The 26236-nt window shown below is 34.9% G+C and overlaps 1 protein-coding gene across 4 annotated transcripts in view; it reads left to right on the forward strand.

The window, feature by feature from the left end:
- The window catches only part of GRIK2 (glutamate ionotropic receptor kainate type subunit 2), a 649982-nt gene that overhangs the window by 383142 nt on the left and 240604 nt on the right, over positions 1–26236 (forward strand). For 3 of the 4 annotated variants that reach the window (XM_042986881.1, XM_042986877.1, XM_042986878.1), the window contains exons 8-10: positions 5651–5794; positions 8164–8271; positions 23032–23145. In XM_042986881.1, coding sequence (XP_042842815.1) covers positions 5651–5794; positions 8164–8271; positions 23032–23145 — 366 coding nt within the window. Of the gene's footprint in view, positions 1–5650; positions 5795–8163; positions 8272–14526; positions 14568–23031; positions 23146–26236 lie in introns of those variants that run through there. The other variant, XM_042986880.1, reaches the window with a different exon arrangement.

Consider the following 26236-nt stretch of genomic DNA (forward strand, 5'->3'; position numbering starts at 1 on the left):
TCAAGTCCATCTGATCCAGTGTATCATTCAGGGCCCTTGTTTCTTTATGGATCCTGTGTCTAGATGATCTATGCATTGTTGTAAATGGGGTATTAAAGTCCCCTGCAATTACCACATTCTTATCAATAAGGTTGCTTATGTTTGTGATTAATTGTTTTATATATTTGGGGGCTCCTGTATTTGGTCGATAGACATTTATAATTGTTAGCTCTTCTTGATGGATAGACCCTGTAATTATTATATAATGCCCTTCTTCATCTCTTGTTACAGCCTTTAATTTAAAGTCTAGTTTGTCTAAGTATGGCTACTCCAGCTTTCTTTTGATATCCAGTCGCATGATAGTTCTCCATCCCCTCACTTTCAATCTGAAGGTGTCCTCAGGTCTAAAATGAGTTCTTGTAGACAGCAAATAGAGGGGTCTTGTTTTTTTATCCATTCTGATACTCTATGTCTTTTGGTTCGCACATTTAGTCCATTTACGTTCAGTGTTATTATTGAAAGATATGGGTTTAGAGTCATTGTGATGTCTGTAGTTTTCATGTTTGTAACGATGTCTCTGGTACTTTGTCTCACAGGATCCCCCTTAGGATCTCTTGTAGAGCTGGTTTAGTGGTTACGAATTCCTTCAGTTTTTGTTTTTTTGGGAAAACCTTTATCTCTCCTTCTATTCTGAATGACAGACTTGCTGGATAAAGGATTCTCAGCTGCATATTTTTTTCTCTTCATCACATTGAAGATTTCCTGTCATTCCTTTCTGGCCTGCCGAGTTTCAGTAGACAGATCCGTCACAAGTCTTATCGGTCTCCCTTTATATGTTAGAGCATGTTTATCCCTAGCTGCTTTCAGAATTCTCTCTTTATCTTTGTATTTTGCCAGTTTCACTATGATATGTCGTGCAGAAGATCGATTCAGGTTACATCTGAAGGGAGTTCTCTATGCCTCTTGGATTTCAATGCCTTTTTCCTTCCCAGTTCAGGGAAGTTCTCAGCTATGATTTCTTCAAGTCCACCTTCAGCACCTTTCCCTCTCTCTTCCTTCTCTGGAATCCCAATTATGCATACATTATTTCGTTTAATTATGTCACTTAGTTCTCTAAGTCTCCCCTCATACTCCTGGATTTTTTTATCTCTCTTTTTCTCAGCTTCTTCTTTTTCCATAATTTTATCTTCTAATTCACCTATTCTCTCCTCTGCCTCTTCAATCCGAGCTGTGGTCACCTCCATTTTATTTTGCAGCTCATTATAGCATTTTTAGCTCCTTCTGACTGTTTCTTAGTCCCTTGATCTCTGTAGTAATAGATTCTCTGCTGTCCTCTATACTTTTTTCAAGCCCAGCGATTAATTTTATGACTATTATTTTAAATTCATTTTCTGCTATATTGCTTAAATCATTTTTGATCAATTCGTTAGCTGTCGCTACTTTCTGGAGTTTCTTTTGAGGAGAATTTTTCTGTTTCCTCATTTTAGATAGTCCCTGGAATGGCGGGGAACTGCAGGGGTCTTCCTCTGTGCTGTCTGGAGTAACTTGTGTTGGTGGGCGGGGCCACAGTCAGACCTGATGTCTGCCCCCAGCCCACCGCTGGGGCCACAGACTGGTGTGTACCTTATCTTCCCCTCTCCCAGGGGCAGGACTCACTGTGGAGTTGTGTGGCCTCTGTCTGGGCTACTTGCACACTGCCAGTCTTGTGGTACTGCTTCGATGGGATCTGGCGTATTAGCCTGGGTGGATCTGCAAAGTGCACAGGGGTAGGAGGGGCAGGCTCAGCTTGCTTTGCCTTCAGTATTCACTTCGGGAGGGGCCCTGAGGCAACCAGAGGGAGGCAGACCTGTGGGAGGAATGGATCCTCAGAAGCACAGCGTTGGGTGTTTGAGCTGTGCAAGCAAGTTCTGTGATGGGAACTGGTTCCCTTGGGATTTTGGATGGGGGATTGGCGAGGGACATGGGGCTTCCCAGTGCCTTTGTTCCCTGCCAAGCTGAACTCTGTCCTCCGAGGCTCAACAACTCTCCCTCCTGCTCTCCGACCAGAGCTGTTGACTTATATCATTCCAGATGTTAAGTCCTTCTGGCTGTCAGAACACACTCCATCTGGTCCCTCCACTTTTGCAAGCCAGACTTTGGGGCTCTGCCTTGCCCATGGAGCTGATCCTCCATCACCCTGACTCCCTCCCGCCAGTCTGTGTAGCATGCACCACTGCTCCGCCCTTCCTACCCTCTTCCATGGGCCTCTCATCTACGCTTGGCTGGGGAGAGTCTATTCTGCTAGTCTTCTGGCAGTTTTCTGGGTTATTTAGGCAGATGTGGGTGGAATCTACACAATCAGCAGGACGCAGTGAGCCCAGCGTCCTCCTTCGCCACCATCTTCCGAGTGGGTCTCGAGTATTCACTGCTTTATTGAAAAATAATATGGATTAATGCATTCAAGTACTTATTGATATTTCATGTTGTAAGTTCAAAAGCATTTACACTGTTTTGCTTTATTAAATATAGAACTCTGAGCAAAAAAAAAAAAAAGAGAAAGATGTGAACTCTGCATAGATTGTATGGATTTGAATCCATCTCCACCTCGACATGCTAGGAGCTAAGGCCAGTTACTTAACTGTTCTTTGACTTAATTTTCTACTTAATACAAACTCAGTGGATTTCAAGTGGATGATGGCTATGAGAATTAAAGGGAATGGTTTAAAGGGAATGCCTCCTACATAGTGAATACTAAATGAGTGTTAACTAATGCTATTACTAGTATAAGACACATTTTCAAGCAGATGCATTCTTGTGAAAATAAGAAAAACATTTTTGAAACACTAGAGTTTTCTCACAACTTTACAAAGGTGAAAGAATTTGTGTACATATAGATTTGTAAATAAGACAGTGAAGTTGAGTCTGACAGGATATCAGGTATATACGGAAAATATCTCATTATTACATAAAACAACCAATTTAAAAGTAGGACAACAATAAATAAGTAGAGAGTAGTTTCAGAAGTTCTGTGTATTACTGTATCATAAATCAGCATATTTTAAACTGGAAATTCAAGAAATAATTTGATTAGCAAATTAAGTACTTATACTTTTTTTCTCCAATATTTCTCTTATATTTAATAAATATTATCTTTCTTTTTAAAATTTTGTTTATCTTTTATTTTTTAAATTTATTATTTATCTTTTATAATTACATTTAAAATCATAGATCTTAAATAGTTTTATTATCAGCTAGTGTGTCCTCTGATCTTGACACTGAAACTCTGTTGCAAAAGCAGTTTTTGAACTCTTAAATTAGTAAAATACTTTCTCAGCATTGCCATTTTAGATAAGATTACTATTCTAGGACGTCCATATAAGTCATATAAGATCATGTAAGTCATATAATATCACATAAGTAAATCATGGCAGGATGGTAGTAATATTGTATTGATGTTCTTTTAGTTATTTTTGTGGGAATAGATAAAAATTTTCATGTTGAGAATTATTGAATGGTATTCAGCAATCTTCTAATTTAAAAAAAAAACTGTAGAAAAATACATAGAAAGAAAACATTAAGTTCCATTAATTATTAACTTTCAAGAGTAATTATTGGTTTCATTTTGGTGTATTTTCTTCTTTTTGATCTGCTGTTGTTGATATAACATGTAATATGGTGGTTAAGAATACTAGCTATGAGCAGAGAGTCTGTTTGAATCTGGGTCTTTCCACTTAATAACTGTGTGACTTTGCCTAGTTACTTAACATCTCCCAAAGTTGATTTTGTCAATTGATGAATGGGAACAATAGTGGTGCTTTTATTAAACCATTATTGTGAGAATTAAATAAATTAAATAGTACATAATGAAGTACATGAAGATGTATAATAGTTTATGCTGGACATACAGCTCTGTTATCATCAGTGTTTACACTTAGCATCATATCCCATGCAATTTCTCATCTAATTGATTATTTTTCAAAACATAGTTATTAGTTATATGTAATATCATTGTGATTTTATTATGTTTCCTTAATTTGAACATTCAGTAGGTTTCCACTTTATAAATAAAAATAAATCATGTATGTAGCTTTTGTCTTATCCCTGATATCCTTATGGGAAATTCCAGAAAGAAATTACTGGGTTAAAAAGAACATGGATATTTTTAAGGCTTCTTTTGCAAGTTGCAAAATTGCCCTTTATCTTTGTAGTGTTTGAAAGTGTTCATTCCTCTCCACCTTTGTTAACGGTGATATTTTTTTTAATTTATTTTATTTTAAAATCAAATGTGTCTTTCATATTGTGGGAACTGTTTTTATGACCACCTGTGTGCTGTATACGTCCCCTGAATGTTACTTCAGGCCAAAGACAAATATCAGTCTAATCTTCAGGCTCATGATGTATGCCTGTATCAACTCCATGATTCTCTTTTCACTTTGCAGCCATCAGAGTATGCGAAAGTAGTCAGCTGGTATTTACAAAGTGAAGGTTATGAATCTGAGCTATATTCCCCAAAGATTTATGAACTATAAAATGACATTATTATTATGTTCTGTCATTGCATTGTGCTCTTTACCCGTCTTCTATTTTATGTGGTAAAGCTCCTTAGGATCCATTTGCATGAAAGCTACTGTGTGTACTCATTTTGTATTGTATTGTGGCAAACGCTATAATCTACGGGGTTCCTATCCATTTTGGAATTCATTTCACAGCTCACTAATTGTGTGAATGAGAAGAGGAAATATATGCTTTTATTCCGAAGCATGCCAAGCAGATGGCCCAAAGTTCATTTCTAGCAGTACTGTCAGTGTGGCCCTCTTCTGTAGGTAGTGAGCCTGGCATCCATCCGTCAAACACAATGTGAGGCTCCATTTAACACAGCCGCTGACGGTCATGGAGCCTCTGGTTTGTTTCGACTTAAAAACATTTTATTTTTTATCATCAGTTTCTAAAGTGGACAGTCATTTGAGCAGGTGCAAACACAGAATTCATATTCGTTTTACTTGAGAAGACAAAATGAACTTTTATTCATATGGAAATTTGGGGGAAAAGAAAACAGGACAGGGGATTAAGCTTAGTTTCTTAAAAAGGGATTAATACATGTATTGAGATTCAAAACAGTAGCATTCATTTCTGAGATTGAATCTTCTGAAAAATTATATTGAAGAAAAGATCAGGGGTTATAATGAAGCTTTTTAGGTGAATCTCCTTTCAAATCTCTTTTGTTCTTCCTATACAAGAAAATTGTTTATTTACTTTTATATACAATATGTAATTTATTTAATCATTTAAAATGTTCCTAATTGCATTCATTGTATGTGTGTGTGTGTGTGTGTGTGTGTGTGTGTGTGTGTAGAGACAGAGTAAGGCAGAGACAGAGGGGGTGGCAAAAAAATAAAATAATGAATGTCTTCACACATTTCCTACTTCAACAAAGATACTAGGACAATATGAAATTGGGTTATTACTTCAGGAAAGGGAGGATAGGTCAAATGTTCTAATGGAGCTGATGTAGTAATTGATAACAATACCTTATTTAAGAGAACCAGATCATGGGAAATACTGTTTTCTCACTTACATAAAGATAAACTGAGTATATGTTTCTCTTACCTCTTCCTTCTCTCCCCTTCCAGACCTTCTGTCATGGGTTTCACATGTTGTATTGACTCCATATTTCCTTTTTCTTGGCTTTCAGACTGACGCTGCTCTAATGTATGATGCGGTGCACGTGGTGTCTGTGGGCGTCCAACAGTTTCCCCAGATGACAGTCAGTTCCTTACAGTGTAATAGACACAAACCCTGGCGCTTTGGGACCCGTTTTATGAGCCTAATCAAAGAGGTATGTCAGGAGAAGCACATGTGCCTATTCTCTTTTGTCCTCAAGGTGAATGATTTGAGATTAGTTCAGTTTTCTTCACAGGTGAACTTTTATCTTTTAATTAAACTTACTTTCTTCCTCTGCACAAGCAAAATTAACAATTTTCAGCTCAGGTCATGATCTCACAGTTTGCAAGTTTGAGCCTGGCATTAGGCTCTGTGCTGACAGCTCAGAGCCTGGAGCCTGCTTTGGACTCTGTGTCCCCCTCTCTCTCTGCCCCTCCCCCATTTTCTCTCTCTCTCTCTCTCTCTCTCTCTCTCTCTCTGTCTCTCTCTCTCTGTCTGTCTCTCAAAAATAAATAAAAACATTAAAAAAAATTTTTTTAAAAGAATCTCCAGTTCCTTGGCAAAGAATACCTATGAATTTTCCTTGTGTAATTTTTAACATATTCTCAGATAGGTGAAATGACACTCCCTGAAGAATATGTAGTTCATTTATTTGTTTCACATTCTACATTTACATCTGGTTTAAAACTGAACATCAAAGGGCTGCAAACATAGTGCACAGACTTGGCTAGTTGAAGAAATGCTTTCTGAATGCAGCATATGAGTACTGAGATGTGTGTTCAACAGTCATATAAGAAACAGTTGCATGAAACTCACTATTATATTTATTGTAAGGTGTTGCTGAGGACCTTGTCCATTAAATCACACAGTGTGCCTCTTTATGAGGACCAACAGGAGACACTCCTCTCAGGTTTCACTGCCATGAAAAGTTTCTTCTCCTGGGCAGTTGGTATGTCTTAAAATATGGACCCTATGTATTGTGTTTAGATCATATTTTCTTCATTGCTTTGGTCACTAGGAAGTTCAGAGTTAAATTTGTGATTCACTGTTATTAGTTGTGCATTTTCACCTGATGAGCGTTTCCTTATACTGCCTTTATCCCAGATTTGTTTTATTATCCTACGCTTCTACTTCTGTACTTTTTTAGTGTTTATTCATTTTTGAGAGAGAGAGAAGCAGAGTGTGAGCTGGGGAGGGGCAGGAAGAGAAGGAGACACAGAATCCATAGCAGGTTCCAGGCTTCGAGCTGTCAACACAGAGCCCGACGCGGGGCTCGAACTCACAAACGGTTGCGAGATCATGACATGAGCCGGAGTCAGATGCTTAACTGAGTGAGCCACCCAGGCGCCCCAGTACTTACTGCTCACAATGTCTATTTTTGTACTAATATGCATTTTTGTTAATCACCTGAGGTTATTATTTTTGGAAGAGTTTGGGTTAACAATATTTTTTTCTTCCTTATTGGAGACTGGTTAACACATGTTTAAACTCAGTGATGACATGTTGTAATATGTATGTAGATATGTATTGTAATATTTTCTGTTTTATTTGTAATTTATTAGCCTAAAACTGTTTTGGGATCCCTATACATAAGTATAGAAATACATGGAACCTAAGAAATGTGATAATGATATCCATTTGTAGTGCTTATTGAAATGTTACCTATAATCTATTTGGTTTTATTTTTTTGGATCTTGGTGTATATTCTTTCAAACATTTAACTGTAAGTATACATTACTTAAAGTTTTCATATATAGCTAGTTTTATAAATTATTTCTAAATGACAAATATGGAAAAGTCTATGTAGCTAGCAGAATGAGAAAACTTTTTATATTAAAACTAAAACTCAAAAATTTGTTTACCTGTGATGGGTGAACCCATTATATAACTGGAAAATTTTATTTCCACTTCCTACTACATGGAAAGCTCTTTTTACACGAAGTATAGTTAGATATGAAGTAATTTGGATATGTTTCTCCCAGTCTCACTTAAGGGAAAATAAAGTAATAAGTTAATTATTCTAAGAGGAAAGTGCGTAATTGAAGTTGTATAACATAGGTTTTCCTAAATTCATTTTCTTTCCTTGTAATAAAATAAGTTTATGTTCATATTAGTATGAATTTAGGAGTGGTATTTTATAATAGTAATTCTATTTGCAATCTCCAGTGAGACATTGACTATCTCATTTATTATAATATGTAACTAAATTATTCTCAGTTTGCTGAAGGAAGTTTGCTATTTAAAACATAATCTTCAAATTTCTCATAAAAAGTTATGCCTATAAAGGGCATTATTTAAAATGAAAAATTTGTAATAAATTCTGTATTGTGACTAAGATAATTTCTGTAGAAAAAAATCCTCTAAAGTTCAGAAGAGAAAAAAATGTTTTAAAAATTAGTAGTGATGTCAATTTAGGAGAAGAAAATAATGTTTGTTATTTTTTGTGTGAAAAAAATGTTTTATCTATCTTTCTTCCTCCCTTTCTTTCTTTCTTTCTTTCTTTCTTTCTTTCTTCCTTTACTAATCCATTTTTTTTCCCTGTAGGCACACTGGGAAGGTCTCACAGGCAGAATAACTTTCAATAAAACCAATGGCTTGCGAACAGATTTTGATTTGGATGTGATCAGCCTGAAGGAAGAAGGTTTGGAAAAGGTACTTGAGTCATTCAACTTATTTACTTAAATTATTAAATGAAAGATTAAATGGGAAGATATTATATGGAAATATTCCCTCTATTAGCCACATTTCATTGGCATTTAACTTTATTGAATAACTCTTAAGAATACATCTTCAATTTGTTATATTGAGTATAATAATGGAGACTTAGTATTTAAAGATAATGGGTGTCTTAAGACAATGAAATATTTTATTTTCTCACCCAGGTTTTTCTTATACCATGAGATGCATATCATCTTTATTGACCTTCAGATTTAATACAGTAGTTAAAAAATATTTATACTTTTGTTTGCCTAGACTTTCCTATTTAGAGCAGGTCATAAAAAAAGGATTAAATACAGAAGTATGTTTCCATAGCTGGGTCATATTCATGTGAAATGTCCGAATTCATGTACACAAAATAAATTAGGTATGAACATAAATACACAGAATCTTACTTGATTCTGTTTGTAGGGATTGAGGTAAGTACAGACAAGGATTACAGAATTTGGGTATATGCTTACTATAAAATATAGTAGTGTAAGTTTGTTTATATTTGTAATGCTTTCTTATTATGATAGACCCTATAAAGGAAACATTAGAGAATCTTTCTGTAGGTTCTAATGTGGATTATAGACAGACTCTGAATATAATGGTTACCAGGTACATGTGATGATCAACCATTCTGATAAGCTATACATGTTGCCTTGAGATTTCAAAAATATTTTGTACACTCCTCTGAAATTTGAAATTTTGTTTTGATTAATTAAACACAATCTTTATATTCAAGGAGCTTTTTATTTAGAGTGATCAGATAACACATTTGTGAATACATACAATGGAAAAATGTTTCAAGCTTTAAAAGAGTGATGAAAGACTATTTCTGACAAAGGATATAATTAAGTATAGAGTCATAGTATATGAGGTACTTTGAACTAGGCTTTGAATAATGGAGAATTATTGATTGGTAGAGATTGAGTCATTGCAAAAAGAGGTAATAACATGTGTAAACACATAGCATAGTGTTTGATTTAACATATGTATATGTGTACGCACACTCAGTAGGATATAGAGCTAAAATGCTAGATTTAAGTCATAAAGTGAGCACCATGTTGAAATGTTTGCAATGTATACAATACAAATGCAAAGGCCTATGAGATGCATTGGAAGATATTATAGTTTGAAATTATTTTAATATGAAGCCATGAAGTTAAAACTATTCTGAGAGTGGAAGTGAGAGATGAAGAAAGAGTAACAGAAGGCAGTAACTGAATCTTCAGCAGTGTTGTTAGTTCAAGGAAGAGCAGAGCATTGGAACTATGATTGTGAGGAGTAATGGGGGAGCCAGGTGGTAAAGGTAGAAGGAGCCAATGATAAAAGCATAAATCAAAGAATGATGAAGAAATTAGTGGGGGAAATTGTCATTAGAGAGAAATTGGAAAAAAATCTGAGAAGGCACGTAAGGTACTGATATTGAGTGAAGGCAAGTTAAAGAGAAGGGGAATTAAAAGTTCAAATCAAAGTCTTCCCGTATCTTCAAAAATCAGTACATGAGTCATCAGCTAAAAGATGGTGGTGGGATTTAGATTGGTCAGATCTTAAGAATAATGGGAATTTTTTTGTAAATGCCATTGTGAGGGATTTGACTTTGAGTAGTAGGAGTAAATTGCTGCTAAGTAGCAAAATGTACTGATATTTTAACTTAGTAGAATGGTTAAGAAATCAAGGTGTGGATTCAGACAGAATTGGGCTCAAATCCTTGTTCTGCCATTTACTATTTATGGACAAGTTTCTTAATCTCTCCAAAATAAAGTGTCTTCAACTACATCAGGGGGTGATGGCAGTAGCTAATTCAAGAAAACTAATGAGTCTTGCTGACTTTACTTTTACTTTGTCCTGAAGAATATAGTTACTAACCCATAGATGTAAAGACAGAGTTCCTACTTTGATAGAGTTCACAGTTTGGCAGGTTCAACAGATGTGATCCAAGAGTTTTAAATTACAATTACAATTCTATCACAAGTGTGTGAACTTCACCCTTCCATCCAAGTTCTCTGTGCCAAATTCCTCATCTCAAAAATTGTAGAGTGCAAAGGGCTTCCCTCTGGGACAAGCTGAAGTGAGAATATCATGGCCTCTGAAAGAACCTGTAAATACAATCTTTATAGGTGTCAAGGCTAGGAATTTAATTATCCTCAATTCTATTTTATCATGACTGGGTGAGGAAAATGAACCAAATAATGTGTAAAATGTTGGTTTTATCCATTACTTCTCCTCATGCCTACCACCTTTTCCTAGCTTTATCTTGGTAATCTTTGTCCAACACACTTCATTTATTCATTTGATTCTCTAACAAATATAGAGTGAACCTCTATTTTGTGCCCTCATGAGGATTATACTCTAGTGAAGGAAATCTGCCAATTATAAATGGACTCACAAAAGTATAATATAGGATTATGCAGTATTAAGTGTTAAAAATAAAGATGACTTTTTAATATGTCATGAAAATCATAGATTTTGGATCACTTTCTGAAAGGTGAACCTTAGGACTGAAACAGTTAATAGGAAGAAGTCCATGCTTCTGATGTTAACAACTGTGGAGCAGATAAACCAGAAAGGAACAGGTTTGTTTCTAACAGACAGAGAAAGGTGAGGCATGTTCAAAGATCTGAGTTTGGGGTTGAAATGTGACTATGAACACATCTTTTCCACTTAGTGCCCAGAGATCAAATTGAATATTTTCCTTGGGACCGTGATTAGAACCCAGCCCATTTAGCCATTGTCTAAGAAGGGTCACTAATACTGCACACACAGCCCGTTACGTCTTTCCATACACGCTCTCCAGGCCATGGGGGTGCCTGGAGAATAAGAATAAGGGGGTTAGGGGACTGTAGGTGCCATTCCAGATTTTGTCTACCTCAGGCAATAGGACAGTTCATTTTCTTTAAGAGCTTGGTATTCAACATTCAAGAATAGGAGAAGGAATATAAGAATAAGTAGTTTTCCCAGCTTGAATTCTTCTGGTCAGTTTGAAGAACATATTGCATTTTCTACTTCCAGAATATGCTTAGAATCCATCTATTTCTCTTCACATCCATTGTTGCAATCATAGCCAGGGTACCTTTCACCTGGACTTCTACATCGGAACCCCAATAAGCCTCACTTTTCTACTCCCCCTTACAATTCATTCTTCACACAACAGTAGCTGGAGCAGTGTCTTTAAAAGTAAATCAATCCGTGTCATTGCTCTGTTTAAATCCCTTCACTTATTTCTACTGCATTCTGATTAAAATTCAAATATAATTTACAAAGTACTGCCTACCTCCCCTCTCAACTCTTATCACCATCTTAGATGTTTTTTTATGTTTTAATTACACTGGCTTTTGTTCATTTTTTACACAGACACAAAGCTTTCTCTATTACTTTGGCAGTAGAGTTTTCCCAGCCTGGAAAACCAACCCCTAGCCCTTTGCCTGGCTAACTCTTACTCATCTTGGGCGGGGGGGGAAGGGGGGGGATGTCACAGATTAAATCTTTCTTTCTTAGATAGACGTCCCATAAGCCTAAGCAATTTTAAGTTTTTCATAGCGCCCTGTACTTTTCCTTCCTGGCACATATTACAATCTGTTATTATGTATTTATGTGTACTTTTATGAAAAAAAATGACCATGTTCCTAGCCAGTCCTATTAGATAGAAAAAAATTGCCCCCAGTCCCACTATTTACATATTCAAGGCCTAGCAAAGTCTTTGGCACAAAGTATATCCTCAAGAAATATTGACTTGAATGAATGAAGGGTCACGGTCACCATGAGAATCATGAAAGGTACTTCCCATAGAATGCTTATTCAAGTGTCTGGTGCAAAGTTATTTTCCTATGGCACAGCATTACAATTTTTTTTTCCAGGTTTGCCCCACACCTACACAGTGAGAACAGAGAAACCCAGTAGTTAGTCAAAGGGTTGGGGTTATGAGTCAAGGCTTCAAGGGGTACAGGATTTTAGAGTATAGGAGAAGGGAACACTGAAGTCTGAGCTTATAAGGATGCACAATGCATCCCACATAGCAAAGTTTAATCTTGACATTCCAATTCTTATCAACGAGTAAACATGATTATTTATATAAGTTCCCCTTTTTCATCATATAAGTTTATGGTGTGGAAATAAACAAAGACCACTTAAAGGAGAACAAACAGAAGTTATTCAGAGTTTCCTGTAGCCACCATCACTTGCATTTGGCAGAGATGCACAGGTGGGCTGGTCAGTGGAAAAGCTTTATCGTGGAAAAAGAGGCCTCAGATGTGTTCTGATTGGAGATTGTGGACATGAGGAAATGAGATGGGCTAATGAGAAGGGGGCATTTAGGGTGATTGTTTGGAGGGCATATTTAAGCTTCTCTGATTGATCCTGAGTTGGAATGGTGGCAAAAAATAGGGAAGCTGGGGGTTATTGAATAAATTTTGACCATTTTGGGCTGATGTCTTAGAGGTTGTGGTTTGGCTTCCCATGTTGTTTGCTCCAGAGGCTCAGGGTCAAGTTCTATTTTCATACATGGTCAAACTGTTGTCTATTTGTATATTCAGTCTGTCTATGGAATTACTGAAGTTACTTGACAGAAGAGGAAGAAATAGAAAAAATAATAAGGTCAAGAAAAATCGACATTAGGAAAATAAAAATGTCTTCATAACTGACAATAAAATGAGGTTTTTTAGTTTATATTTTTTTGAATATGTAACCAGGATATGATTTACCACTGGAAGTGGTTTAACCTTACTTACCTAGTCCTTTGAAGCTTATCTATGTCCTTAGGAAAGGCCAGGTTCATTTGGAACAAAAGACCTTATTAAATGGCATAAGATGTTAAGAAATATTGACATGTTCAATAGTCACAAGGACTCTATTTAGAGCAAAAACAATTTGAAGCTTTTATATAAGATAGGTTTGAATCGAGTTGATGACACTCCATGATAATAGTGCATTTCCATTGCAAGGTGAGTTATCTAGAGACCATTTTGGGGAAAATAACCACTTATACTTAAAAAAAAATTTCAAGAAACTACAACGCAATAATAAAATCACTTATACATCTGAAACTAGTATAACACTGTATATTAATTATACCTGAATTAAAAATAAATAAGTAAAATAATAAAATCAGTTAATCCTACCACATGGTTGAGTTGTCTTACTGAATGTGCTTTGTGACTACTATGTATGTTATGTGCTCTCCAAAAAAAACCCCCAAAAATAAAACAAACAAACAAACAAACAACAACTACAAAAAAGGCTCTATTCAAATGAATTTTTATTGTACTAGAGAATACTAGCTTCCAAGTAGAGTGTTGAACTAAAATCATTCTTGTGTAACCCTCATGGCTTTTTTCCAGCATCAAACTTTGCTATTTGTTTTGGTTATTTTGCTGATAGCCTCTTGAATGTAATATTTATATTAAATGTAAAATAGAACTTGGAGAACAGAATTTTCTGTCTTCTCAGAGGAAAGAGTCTAATCCTTATGAAAAATTGGCTTTGTGTATTAATTTTATATTAATTTTGAAAAAAACCATAAGGCTAAAACCAATACATTTCTCTGGCCAGATACGGTACTAAGGAGCCTGGAAATGTTTAGGACTATGAACAATAATATGGTGTTTGCCTCAGCATGTTTTTATCATAAAATCAGCTTCTAACTTGTATATCCTTAGGGGAAATTTTGAAAAAAAACAAGTGGCTACAAAAGGCCATTTTATGAAATCTATGTTTGCCAATTTCTACAAAGTTAAGAATTTATATATATATATATATATTATATATAATATTTATATATGTATAAATATACATATATAGTATATATAATATATATAATATATATATAATATAAAGCAAGATAATCCATACTTGCAAACTTTTATAAAGTATAAAATTATCATATTTTACTTTCAAGTGAAGCTTCATTTCAACTTTTGACATCATTTTTATCTGAATATTTACCGCTTGCATTTGGGCCCACTTGTAGAAACTGGTGTCAGTAATCCATAGGCTTCTTACTGAAAACTCAAATATTTTTACAATGTATGAAGAGGGTGAGAATTAGTAGTGAAACCCTGCCTGCCGAAATTTACAGGCATAGATGTTCCAGGATCAGAACACGTTTCAAATTGCTTTTTGAAAAACTTTTTATAGAACATATATATTTTTAGAACAAGTGGTAATTTCTATGGAAGTCTTTACTATTGACCTTTCTCTTGCCTGTAGAATCCTGTACTCATTAACTCCCTATGAAAAAGGTGTCTGAATGGAATTTACAGTCTTCAAAATTTATCTAAGTGTGAAAATCCACACTAGATAGGTGAGAACTATTTCTTTGATAGACTTCTAGATACCTGATGCATAGTAGTTTTTATCTTTCTCTCTTTGATGGCATTTGATACATATATTCTGGTTCCCATGACAACAGTGACCCCCAACTTTCCCAGGAATTGAGATTTCTTTTGCTTCTCTGTAAGAAAGCAATGCTAATGGTGATGTCGACTAGTCAGAAATGTGTTGTTTGCTTCTTAAAAAGCAAAAATGCATCCTAGGCAGGATCCAAGCCTGAGGTTTTTCTTTGGAGATGTTAACCATTTAATTTGTCTAACTCTTATTTAGAATTCATTATATGCCCTATCTCACAACTGTACTGTAACAATATTTTTGGTTTGTGTGCCGGTATGTTTATAGTCACTATTTTGCTTGATAACTTTTAACCTTCAGAGTGGTAAAATATTTAAAATAACTATTTACAGATGATATTTATGTTTGGAAGTCAATTGGATTATTTTATTTGAGAGCACACAATTCCTTATTTTGGCCCATCAGAGAATACCAAATATTGACTTTTTTTCTTATTTTGGCTCATCAGAGAATACCAAATACTGACTTTGAATTAAGCATGTATAGTAAATATAATTTTTAAAGCATTGATTTGATTTTAATGTAATCTCTGAACTACATTTTTATTCTTGGAAAAATAGTCCTTAATTAATTGAACGTTACCACATTGTTATATTTGAGAATAGTTAATTAATTGATTCAAATTTTATTTAAAAAATAAAAACACCACCTGTCTCTAACTCTTTGTTAATATTTATGGTTGTCTCTGCCCTAGACAAAAATAAAAATCCTAAAGGTGAAAAATCTATGTTTAGATTAGTCATCCGTTTCTGTGAGATGATTATATATTTACTGATTTATCGTCCTCATGTGAACACTGTATTTCTCAAATGGTGAAATTCCAGCCCCTGTGGAAACTGGTGGACAGATAGTTTTAGGAAAGTAATTGGGGTGTAACTGAGCGGTTCTTCGCATGGTCCTCATAGGCCAAAATCACTTACGTATGAAGGTAGCTCAGTTCCCAGGTAATTGTTCTTTACTATGAATTCTTCCTGACATGCAGCAGATAGGCACTGCTGTGAAATGGTTCATGTTTATCTTTGGGACATCAGGTACCAATTCCAATTCTGTTACCATGTAGCCCAATAAAAATATGCAACCGTTAATTATTAATTATTAGTTATTGGACAGTAACGTAAATAACTATCTCTACTTTTCATTAAAAAAAATTCCAACATTAGAAGAGGTGAGGTAAGTAAGAGAAAAAAGTCTCTTATTTGCCTGCAACACTTAGCAAAACTACAACTACTTTGCAACACTTAGCAAAACAACTGTTTTCATTATTCTGTATCCCACTATACAGGCCTGAGAACCTGACTTTGTAAATTATCTAGAAAGTATACTAGTTAATGGAGATATGTACAGTCCACCAGTGTATATTTGATCAATTGAAGAGAATATTCACCTCCCAAATATGAATTAGCATTTAATATCAATACATTCCTTATGCTTTCCATTTCTTGATACCTTCAAACAGTACTATCAGGGATGTCCCTTCTTCTAAAGGAATGGTAAATATCCTTCAGGCAAAGTATACTTAATGTGTCATATGTTTAGAAGCAACTAATTATTGAGGATATTTTTAAAACAAAAATTTTACGATGGAGACTCCACATTGCGCTAGGACTGTTTTAAACATGATGTTTAAAACATTTGCATATTCCTGATGGTGAAAGATGCTGAGAATATTCTCCTGTACCTGTTGGCATTCTATATCTTCTTTGGGAAAAAGAGTTAAGATTTTCTGCCCATTTTTATTTGGATTGTTTGTAGGGTTTTTTGTTTGTTTTGTTTTGTTTTGCTCTTGAGTTGAAATAGTTCTTTATATATTTTGGATATGAACTCCTTATCAGATGTATAATTTCAAAATATTTTCTCTCATTCAGTAGGTTGCCTTTTCATTTTATTGATGGTTTCCTTTGCTCTGCAGCAGTTTTTTAGTCTGATATAGTCCTATTTATTTATTTTTACTTTTGTTACTTTTGCTTTTGACATCAGATTTTAAAGAATTTGCCAAGACCTATGTCAAAGATCTCACTCCTTATGTTTTCTTCTCGGAGCTTTAGGGTTCCAGGTCTTACATTCAAATCAATCCATTCTGAGTTAATTTCTGTGTATGGTGTAAAATAGTGGTTTAGTTTAATTCTTTTGCATGTGGCTGTCCTGTTTTTATTGAAGAGACTGTGCTTTCCCCATTGTGTATTCTTGGTTCCTTTGTCATAAATTAATTGACCATATATATGTGGACTTATTTCTGGACTCTCTGTTCTAGTCCATTGATCCATGTGTCTGTTTTTTAAGCTGGCACCAGACTGTTTTAATTACTATAGCTTTGTAATATACTTTGAATTCAGGAAATGTGATGCCTCTGCTTTTTATTTTTTTTTCTTTCTTTCTCAAGATTGCTTTGGCTATTTGGATTTTGTGTGTGTGTGTGTGTGTGTGTGTGTGTGTGTGTGTGTGCGTGTGTGTATGCAAGTGGTTCCATATAAATTTTAAGGTTATTTGTTCTATTTATTTCAAAATGTCACTGGAATTGTGATAGGGATTGCATTGAATCTGTAGGTAGCTTTGGATAGTATGGCCATTTTAACAATATCAATTCTTCCAATCCATGATTATGGAATATCCTTCCATTTATTTGTGTTTTCTAGAATTTCTTTCATTAATGCCTTGTAGATTTTTTTTGGGGGGGGGTTGTGTATAGTTAATGCATAATGTTACATTCATTTCAGGTATGCAACATAATGATTCAACTTCTCTATACATTATGCTATCTATGCTTACCACAAGTATAACTACCATCTGTCACCACACAACACTATTATATTATCATTGACTATATTCTATATGCTGTGTCTTTTATACCCTTGACTTATTTATTCCATAACTAGAAGCCTATATCTGCCAGTCCCCTTCACCCATTTTGCCACCCCATTCCCACCCCTCATTCTCTCTGGCAACCATCACTTTGTTCTCTATGTTTATGTCTGATTCTCCTTTTGGTTTCTGTATTCATTTGTTTCGTTTTTAAGATTCCACATGTGAGTGAAATCATATGGTATTTGTCTTTCTCAGTCTGACTTATTTCACTTAGCATAATACTCTCTAGGTTCATCCATGTTGTCGCAAATGACAAGGTATCTTTTTTCATTGTTGTGTAATATGAGGTATATATGTATATATACATATATACATATATACATATATACACATATATATATATATATATATACGTATATGCCTCCACTTCCTTATCCTTTCATCTACTGTTGAACACTTAGGTTGTTTCCATATCTTGGCTATTGTAAATAATGCTGCAATAAACATAGGGGCCCATATCTTTTTGAATTAGTGTTTTCATTTTCTTGTGGTAAATACCAAGTAGTAGAATTCTTGCATCATATGGTATTTCTATTTTTTAATTTTTGAGGAACCTGCATACTGTTTTTCACAGTGGCTGACCAATTTACATTCCCCCCAACAGTGCACACGAGTTCCAGTTTTCTCCACATCCTTGCCAACACCTGTTATTCTTATCTTTTTGATTTTAGCCATTCTGACAGGTGTAAGGTGATATCTCATTGTGGCTTTGATTTGCATTTCCTTGATAATTAGTGATGTTGAGCAACTTTTCATGTGTTTGTTGGCCGTCTGTATGTCTTCTTTGGAGAAATGGCTCTTCAAGTCCTTTGCCCATTTTTTAATTGGGTTGTTGTGGGTTTTTCATTGGTTTGTTTATTTTGATTTTGGTGTTGGGTTGTGTAAATTTCTTTATTTTATATATTAACCCCTTATTGGATATAATCTTTGCAAATATTTTCTCCCATTTAATAGGTTTATTTTTTGTTTTGCTGATGATTTTCTTCACTGTGCAAAAACTTTTTATTTTGATGTAGTATCAATTGTTTTTTTGTTTGTTTGTTTATTTATTTATTTATTTATTTATTTATTTATTTATTTTTATTTTGTGTTCCTTGCCTTAGGAGACATATCTAGAAAAATGTTATGTCAGCTGATGTCTAGAGAAATTGCTGCCTGTGTTCTCTTCCAGGATTTTTTATGGTTTCAGGTCTCACGTTTAGGTCTTTAATCCAATTTTAGTTTATTTTTGTGTACAGTGATAGAAAGTAGTTCAGTTTCATGCCTTTGCATGTAGCTGTCCAATTTTCCCAGCACCATTTATTAAAGAGACTGTCTTTTCTCCATTGTGTGTTCTTGCCTTCTTTGTCATAGATTAATTGACCATATAAGCATGGGTTTATTTCTGGGCTCCTCTATTGTATTCCATTGATCTATGTGTCTGTTTTTGTGTTATGTCGTATAGTTTTCAATGTACAGATATTTCACCTCCTTGGTTAAATTTATTCCTGGTTGTTTTATTCTTTTTGGTGCAAGTGTAACTGAGATTTTTAAAAATATTTCTTTCTGGTAGTTTGTTATTAGTGTATAGAAACATCACAGATTTTTGTATATTGACTTTTGTATCCTGAAACTTTACTAAACTTGTTTATTAGTTTAATAGTTTTTGGTGGAGTCTTCAGAGTTTTCTGTATATAATATCATGTCATTTGCAAATAGAGTTTTACTTCTTCCTTTCCAATTCAGATAATTTTTTTTCTTGTCTAATTGCCATTATGAGGACTTCCAGTACTGTGTTGAATAAAAGTGGCAAGAGTGGGCATCCTTGTTTTGTTCCTGATCTTAGAGGAAAGGCTTTTAGCTTTTCAGCATTTAGTACAGTGTTAGCTGTAGGTTTGTCAAATATGGCCTTGATTGTAGTGAGATACATTCCCTTTGCACCACTTTGTTGAGAGTTTTTTCACTCTACTTAAAACAACTCTGTGAGGTTAAGAGTACTTAGATATTTTTATTTGATTTTGGAGCTGAAAAAAGTACTTTAAAGACTTGATTAAATAATATAATGAAAAAATTGTGTTCAGAAAATAGATTAAAACAGAAAAAGATTGTCTTGAGTTAGCCATGTTTCTTGTGATTAAAACAAAATAAACCAAAACTCACTGGTGACAATTCCCTCAAGCAATAGAAAGTTTTGAATTAGACATTCCCCATATACTTAAAATCTAGGGATCTTGCAATTTTTTTGATTTAAAATTTATGCCACTGAAATTTTTGAAACCTTATAATAATCTGTTCAGAAAACTTGATTTGTAGAAGGGAATACCTAATATTTATGATTATAGGAAATTATGGATTCATATACTATGAACCAGAACCCCTCCATCCAGAGACAGAGAATGAAACAAGATAAATATATTTAGATGAGTGGACATATGGCTAAATAATTTTTTATGGAAGTAATCATAGGGGATGATGATAAGCAAAATTGGGAATATTTGTATTAGTGATTTGGGTAGAAGGTTGAAAAACTTAATAGTTTTAAGGATGTCATTAGGCAGATGACAGTGGGAAAATGATGTTTGCCAATGCTTTGGCTGGTAGAATTGCACATCTGAAAAATCTAGCTATGTAGCCAATAGTGAAAAAAAAAAAAAAAAAGGAAAGAAAATCTAAGAGGACAAATGTGTAATAGGTATTAATTATAGACCAGGGGCAGAAAAATGCCAGTCACTGCAAAATCCGATCTGCAGATGTGTCTTATTTAGCCAATGGAGTTTGTTTGTTTATTTATTTATTTATTTATTTATGATGTTGAATTTGAAGCAATTTAAGCAGGTCAGCAAGCATTCTAGGTTTTACATTATCCTCTCTTTCCCCACCCAGTTCCCTAGTAAGGCCTCTATTAGCTGTAGTGATGCCTTACTGGGACCTAAAAGAATCACCTACTCTGGAAGCATGCAGCCTCAAAGCACAGCTGTCAGAAGAGCAGGGTCTGGACTGTGACTGTTACGTGCTATTCTGCCTTGAAATTTTGTGAAATTTAGAAGTTGCATACCTTTGCCTGGAAACTCTTACTACTGGCTTATGTCCTTTTTCTTCACACATGGATGTTACTGTCTGGCCCCTGAAGGCTTTACATTATTGACCCTAAATTACAATTTGACCGTCTTTATGGCATCATGGTAGTCATAGTCTAAAGTAATTTAATTGACCAGTAGATAATATACTTTGGAGAGAATGCTGATATCAGTATTTTTTTCTTAGTGTATTATTTGACTTTGTCCTATATTGACCCAGACTTTGGGAACGTGTAGTTTTTAATGGTAAGAGGAAAATTAACTCAATGTAAGAAAATATGGCAAGAAAAATTTTTTTAGATATCATTAAAAAATTATGTTGAGGGGTGCCTGGGTGGCTCAGTCGGTTAAGACTCCAACTTCAGCTCAGGTCATAATCTCACGGTCCGTGGGTCCGATCCCCGCATCAGGCTCTGTGCTGACAGCTCAGAGCCTGGAGCCTGTTTCAGATTCTGTGTCTCCCTCTTTCTCTGACCCTCCCTTGTTCATGCTCTCTCTCTCTCTGTCTCAAAAATAAATAAACGTTAAAAAAATTAAAAAAAAATTATGTTGAATCCCTTGTATAGTTAATGTGTTTTTGAAAAAAATATATACTTGGGGGAATGCCTAGGTGACTCAGTTGGTTAAGTGTCCAGCTCTTGATTTCAGCTCAGGACATGATCTCATAGTTCATAGGACTGAGCCCCACACTGGGATCTGTGCTGACAGTGTGGTGCCTATTTAGGATCCTCTCTCTCCCTCTCTTTGTGCCCTCCCCCCCAAAAATAAATAAATAAAATAAAATCCTTTTAAAAAAGAAAAATTATATTTGGGTTCGCACTTAAATACAACTTTTAGAATGGCTTACCTATTCTTCTTATGAAGGACAGAAATTAGTAATATTTCTATTTTTGTGCTTCTCCAATTAAAGGGAAAAAGACATCTTAATAGGTTACTGAGAAAGGTATGCAAATGAAAAAAGAGAGAAAAAAGTAAATGCAATGAAACATAGAAATATAAAAAAGATTATAATAATCAAGTTGAATAAGGTTGTGCTAATTAGACTTTTTTTTAACATATTTAGGTAGACCAGGGTAAATATTACCTGCTAAATCAGTGTCACTTTTAAAATTATTTAATTTATATATAAAGTTTTATTTTATTTTATTTATGTATTTTTAAAAGTTTATTTATTTGAGAGAGAGAGAGAGAGAGAGAGAGAGCGAGAGAGCGAGCACACATGAAAGCTGGGGAGGGGCACAGAGAGAAAGAGAGAGAGGATCCCAAGCAGGCTCCATACTGAAAGCAGAGCAGGGATCTATCTCAGGATGCTGTGCAATCATGACTTGAGCCAAAATCAAGAGTCAGATGCTTAACTGACTGAGCTACTCAGGTGCCTACACAGCTTTGTTTTAAAGATAAATTGATAATTGATAGTTTTCCTCTCCTTTAAATAGACACATTGGGTCATTGGTGAGAGGGATATGGAAAACAAATTTTACTATTGATGACTTCTAAGTTTGAGAGGGTGGAGAAAAGAACTACTGAATTAAATCTTCTTCCACTTTTGTTCTTCTTCAGTGCTGACCATTGTTATATGACAGGGCAATGGTGCAGGTTTACATAAACCACCCAATCTATGCATTCAGTGGCGTTCTGCACTGATACATGTCTCCCAGAGGTGTGCTGTATCATTCCATAGGTTGTGTTCAGGGGGTATAAAATTTCTGAACACTGAGAGTGTATGGCCTAATTATTAGAGAGTATCAGTTAAATTAAAGTACATATTAAATAGCATACAGATAGAAGTACTGGAATGGGTTTTTCAGATGAGATTGTGCTGTAATGTCTCTTTGGAGTATTTTGAATGCTGCAAAGGTGCATTTTTAAAAGCTCCAAAGGCAATTTTGGGTAAGATTTGCTGTATTGGGGGTCATGCAAAATACCAATCAATGCCACTTCCAAGCTTGCCTTTACCTGTTAATTTATCCTGGATTCCCAGGTTTTGCTCCTTTAGCTTTGTCTATATAACATGGCATGTTATCTTTGTAATGAGAGGATGAGATAGATCCATTACAGTAAAAGATATGCACTATTAATGAGTTTCTAGCCAGCTATCAAGGTATCATCAAATGTGGTTTATCTTGGTGAATGAAAGTTCGAATGGAAAATTAAGCTCCCATACTGACTGTAGAAGTGCAGTGGATCATTTTGTTCTTTAATGTCACACTTCACTGGACACACTTCACAGAGCAGTGAATCATGCTTAAAACAAGCAGCCTTTACTTTAGCGACAGCAGATAATGCAGCAGAGGTGAATAATAAGTGTTAGCAGTCTTAACTTTCTCTTACAGTGCTTTCTCCCAGGTGCCTGATGGACAATTTACAAAGTACATATGCTATTTTATAGATTGGAACTTGGGATCCCGCCAGTGGCCTGAATATGACAGAAAGTCAAAAAGGAAAGCCAGCCAACATCACAGATTCCTTATCCAATCGTTCTTTGATTGTTACCACCATTTTGGTAAGTATTTGTTTTCCCATTTTTTTTTAGATAAATGTAGATAAACATGGAAGTGGATTAAAAATGGCATTATAATTTGAACAGTAAGGAACAGAATGTAATGTATTTTACAGTTATTTAGCAATTACTGTATAACAGATAAGTCAAGGTTAATTTAGCCAGTTTTTATTATGTTAGTCTTCAATGATGTAACTTGTATTAATGTTTGGGATATTTATATTGATTAATAATACAACTTTATATATTACTAGAATGTATTATATTTCTACATAATGAGTTCCTATTGAATAATTTTCAGTGTTAAGATTTAAAATATGTATGGACATGCAGATGTATATGGTTATGTGAGGGGCTACATGTGAACTTTGCTTCTGCTTTCACCTCCTGAAAATATATTTTAGAGAGCCTGTAATTACTTTTTCAGGATTTTTCCTATTGTATTCCAACCTTGCTTTCAATTGTCTTCATCATGGAAAATCCATCTCCCTAATAAAATTAGGTGACAAGTGCTTTCTTAAACCAGAAACATTTTCACCAGCAACAGAATTAATACAGATGCGCTGGATATATTTACCCTCCCTATAATGATATATTTTAATCAGATCCTATAGTAATATTTACCTATGCCTACTATGTCATTTGAAATGGGAATTTTAATTTTAGAATAAACAAGGACCTCTTATATAAAATTAAGTCATTACTTTCTACCTACAGAATAAGCTTATCCATGCTAATTCTTGTGTCTTCCCAGGTAGTCGATAAGAATGTGAGATTAATGTTCAGAACAAACCACCATACACTTTTAGCATTTATGTAATTTCTATATTTGATTTATGGTGGAAAGCAAGCCAGGAGGAATTGATAATCTTGTTCTTTTATTAACAACAAGGGATGTCACATCTTTAGGCATGTCAGAATAAAATAGTTTGGGTTAAAGACTCTTGATAATGAAGCAAAGGTGGTAATAAAGAAATGACACTGATGGAAGTTTATAAGTTTTTTTAATCACTCCCCTGCTAAGAACCTCAGTGAATACTGGGTCTCTATCCATCATATCTAAACTTCCTAAGTTCTCTTTATATCTCCCTCTCTTTTCAAAGGTAACTCTCATGCCCACCAACTCACTGGCCTTGTCCTTCAGTTGAAATGCTCTCACAAGATGCTAATGCATCTTTTTTTCTGCCTGTATGTCCTGGATCTCATTACCTCCTGCTAGGACTATGGCAGTAACCATGAAATTATCCATTTGCTGACAGCCTTTTTCCCTTTGCAATGTACCCTACTCCCCATTGTAATGATCTGTCATTTTCCTTGCTTATAATGCTTTAGTGAATCCATATTGACCATTAAAAATTGCCTAAAATTTTGGGGCACCTGGGTGGCTCGGTCAGTGGGGCGTCTGACTTCGGCTCAGGTCATGATCTCACAGCTTGTGAGTTTGAGCCCCACATCGGCTCTGGGCTGACAACTTGGAGCCTGGAGCCTGCTTCGGATACTGTGTCTCCTTCCCTCTCTCTGACCCTTCCTCGCTCACACTCTGTCTCTCTCTCTCTCAAAAGTAAATAAACATTAAAAAAAATTTTTTTAAACATGCCTAAAATTTTGACCCTATGTTCAAGACGTCCTACAGTCTTGTTTTCTCCCACCTTTCCATCCTCATTTCCTATTATGCCCTTTCAGGAACCCTGTGTTTTAACTTACCTGGGGTAACCAGTTAACCTATTGCCATGATTGTGCTAGCCCTATTCTTTTGTCTGCAATATGTTGCTTGCCATTTCTGAGATTTGATAGTACTTGTCAGTACTTTATATTATTTAGGATTAATATTATACCATTCTTTACCTATTTCATGTGTGCAGTATTTCTCCAAACATCACTGAACACTTCTTTGAAGAATAGGATCTATGTCTCCTATTTTTACATCATATGTGTCTCTGCAATGCTCATAAAAAGTGTTATATAGGGGACATTTGTAGTCTTCAGCAGTTGGCACTTCTTTCTGTGTTCTCCTTGATCCACAAATTCCCAGATACGTCACTTATCTTACGGCTCCAAAACTGCTCACTTCTTTACATCTCCCTGTGAGAACCTATTCATCCTTCCAGACTCATCTCAAATGACAACCACTCCATGAAAATATCTGATCTCTCCATTAAGTTGTGTGTACGTTGTGGGGTGTGGAGGGATGTACACTTTATGTATCATAATACACTATAATGGCAATTATGCACTGTTTTTTTTAGAAAATTTGTATATCTGTGTTTCCACTTGAGAGGAACATAAAGCCCATGATCAAATTTTACAGTTTTGATATCTCAATGTCAGAAAAAAAGTGTCCTAGGCATTGCAAGCACTCAAATATTTGTCAAATTAAATTAAGTAAACAGTATTTAATTAAATGGAAAATTAGAAGAAGTAAGCAACTTTTGAATGGTTATACTTCAATATTTTTCAACTGTGAAGATTATTGCAAACTGCTTGTCCCAACAAAGCAGGTCGATTAAGGTGATCCATATAATTTCTCAGTCTTAATTACTCATGGTTATTTTATAAGAAGTATTCAGACATTTTTCTCAAGCATAAACAATTTTGAGTCTATTGAAACAAGTGGCACTTAATCTTAGCTTTATATTGAAACCAGAAATAAAGCCTTTTAAAAAGTACTTGTACCCAGAACACATTTCATACCTTTTAAAACAGTATCTCTGAGCTTTGGACTTGGGAAATCTTCATTTTTAAAAAACTTCCATAGGTAATTCTGATGTATAACAATGATTGAGAACAAACTGCTCAGATCATTACTCTGCATAACTAAGATGTAAGATCAACTATGAAACATACACTAACTTACATTAAAAAAAAATAGGTTATTGGGGCACCGGTGTGGCTCAGTTGGTTAAGCATCTGACTTCCGTCCAGGTCATGATTTCACAGCTCATGGATTCAGTTCTGAGTTGGGCTCTGTGCTGAGAGCTCATAGCCTGGATCCTGCTTCAGATTCTGTGTCTCCTCTCTCTGTCCCTCCCTGCTTGCACTCTGTCTCTCACTCTCTCTCTCTCTCTTTCAAAAATAAATAAAAATTAAAAAATAG

Source organism: Panthera tigris, chromosome B2 (assembly GCF_018350195.1).
Source record: "Panthera tigris isolate Pti1 chromosome B2, P.tigris_Pti1_mat1.1, whole genome shotgun sequence".
NCBI classification, from domain to species: Eukaryota; Metazoa; Chordata; class Mammalia; order Carnivora; family Felidae; genus Panthera; species Panthera tigris.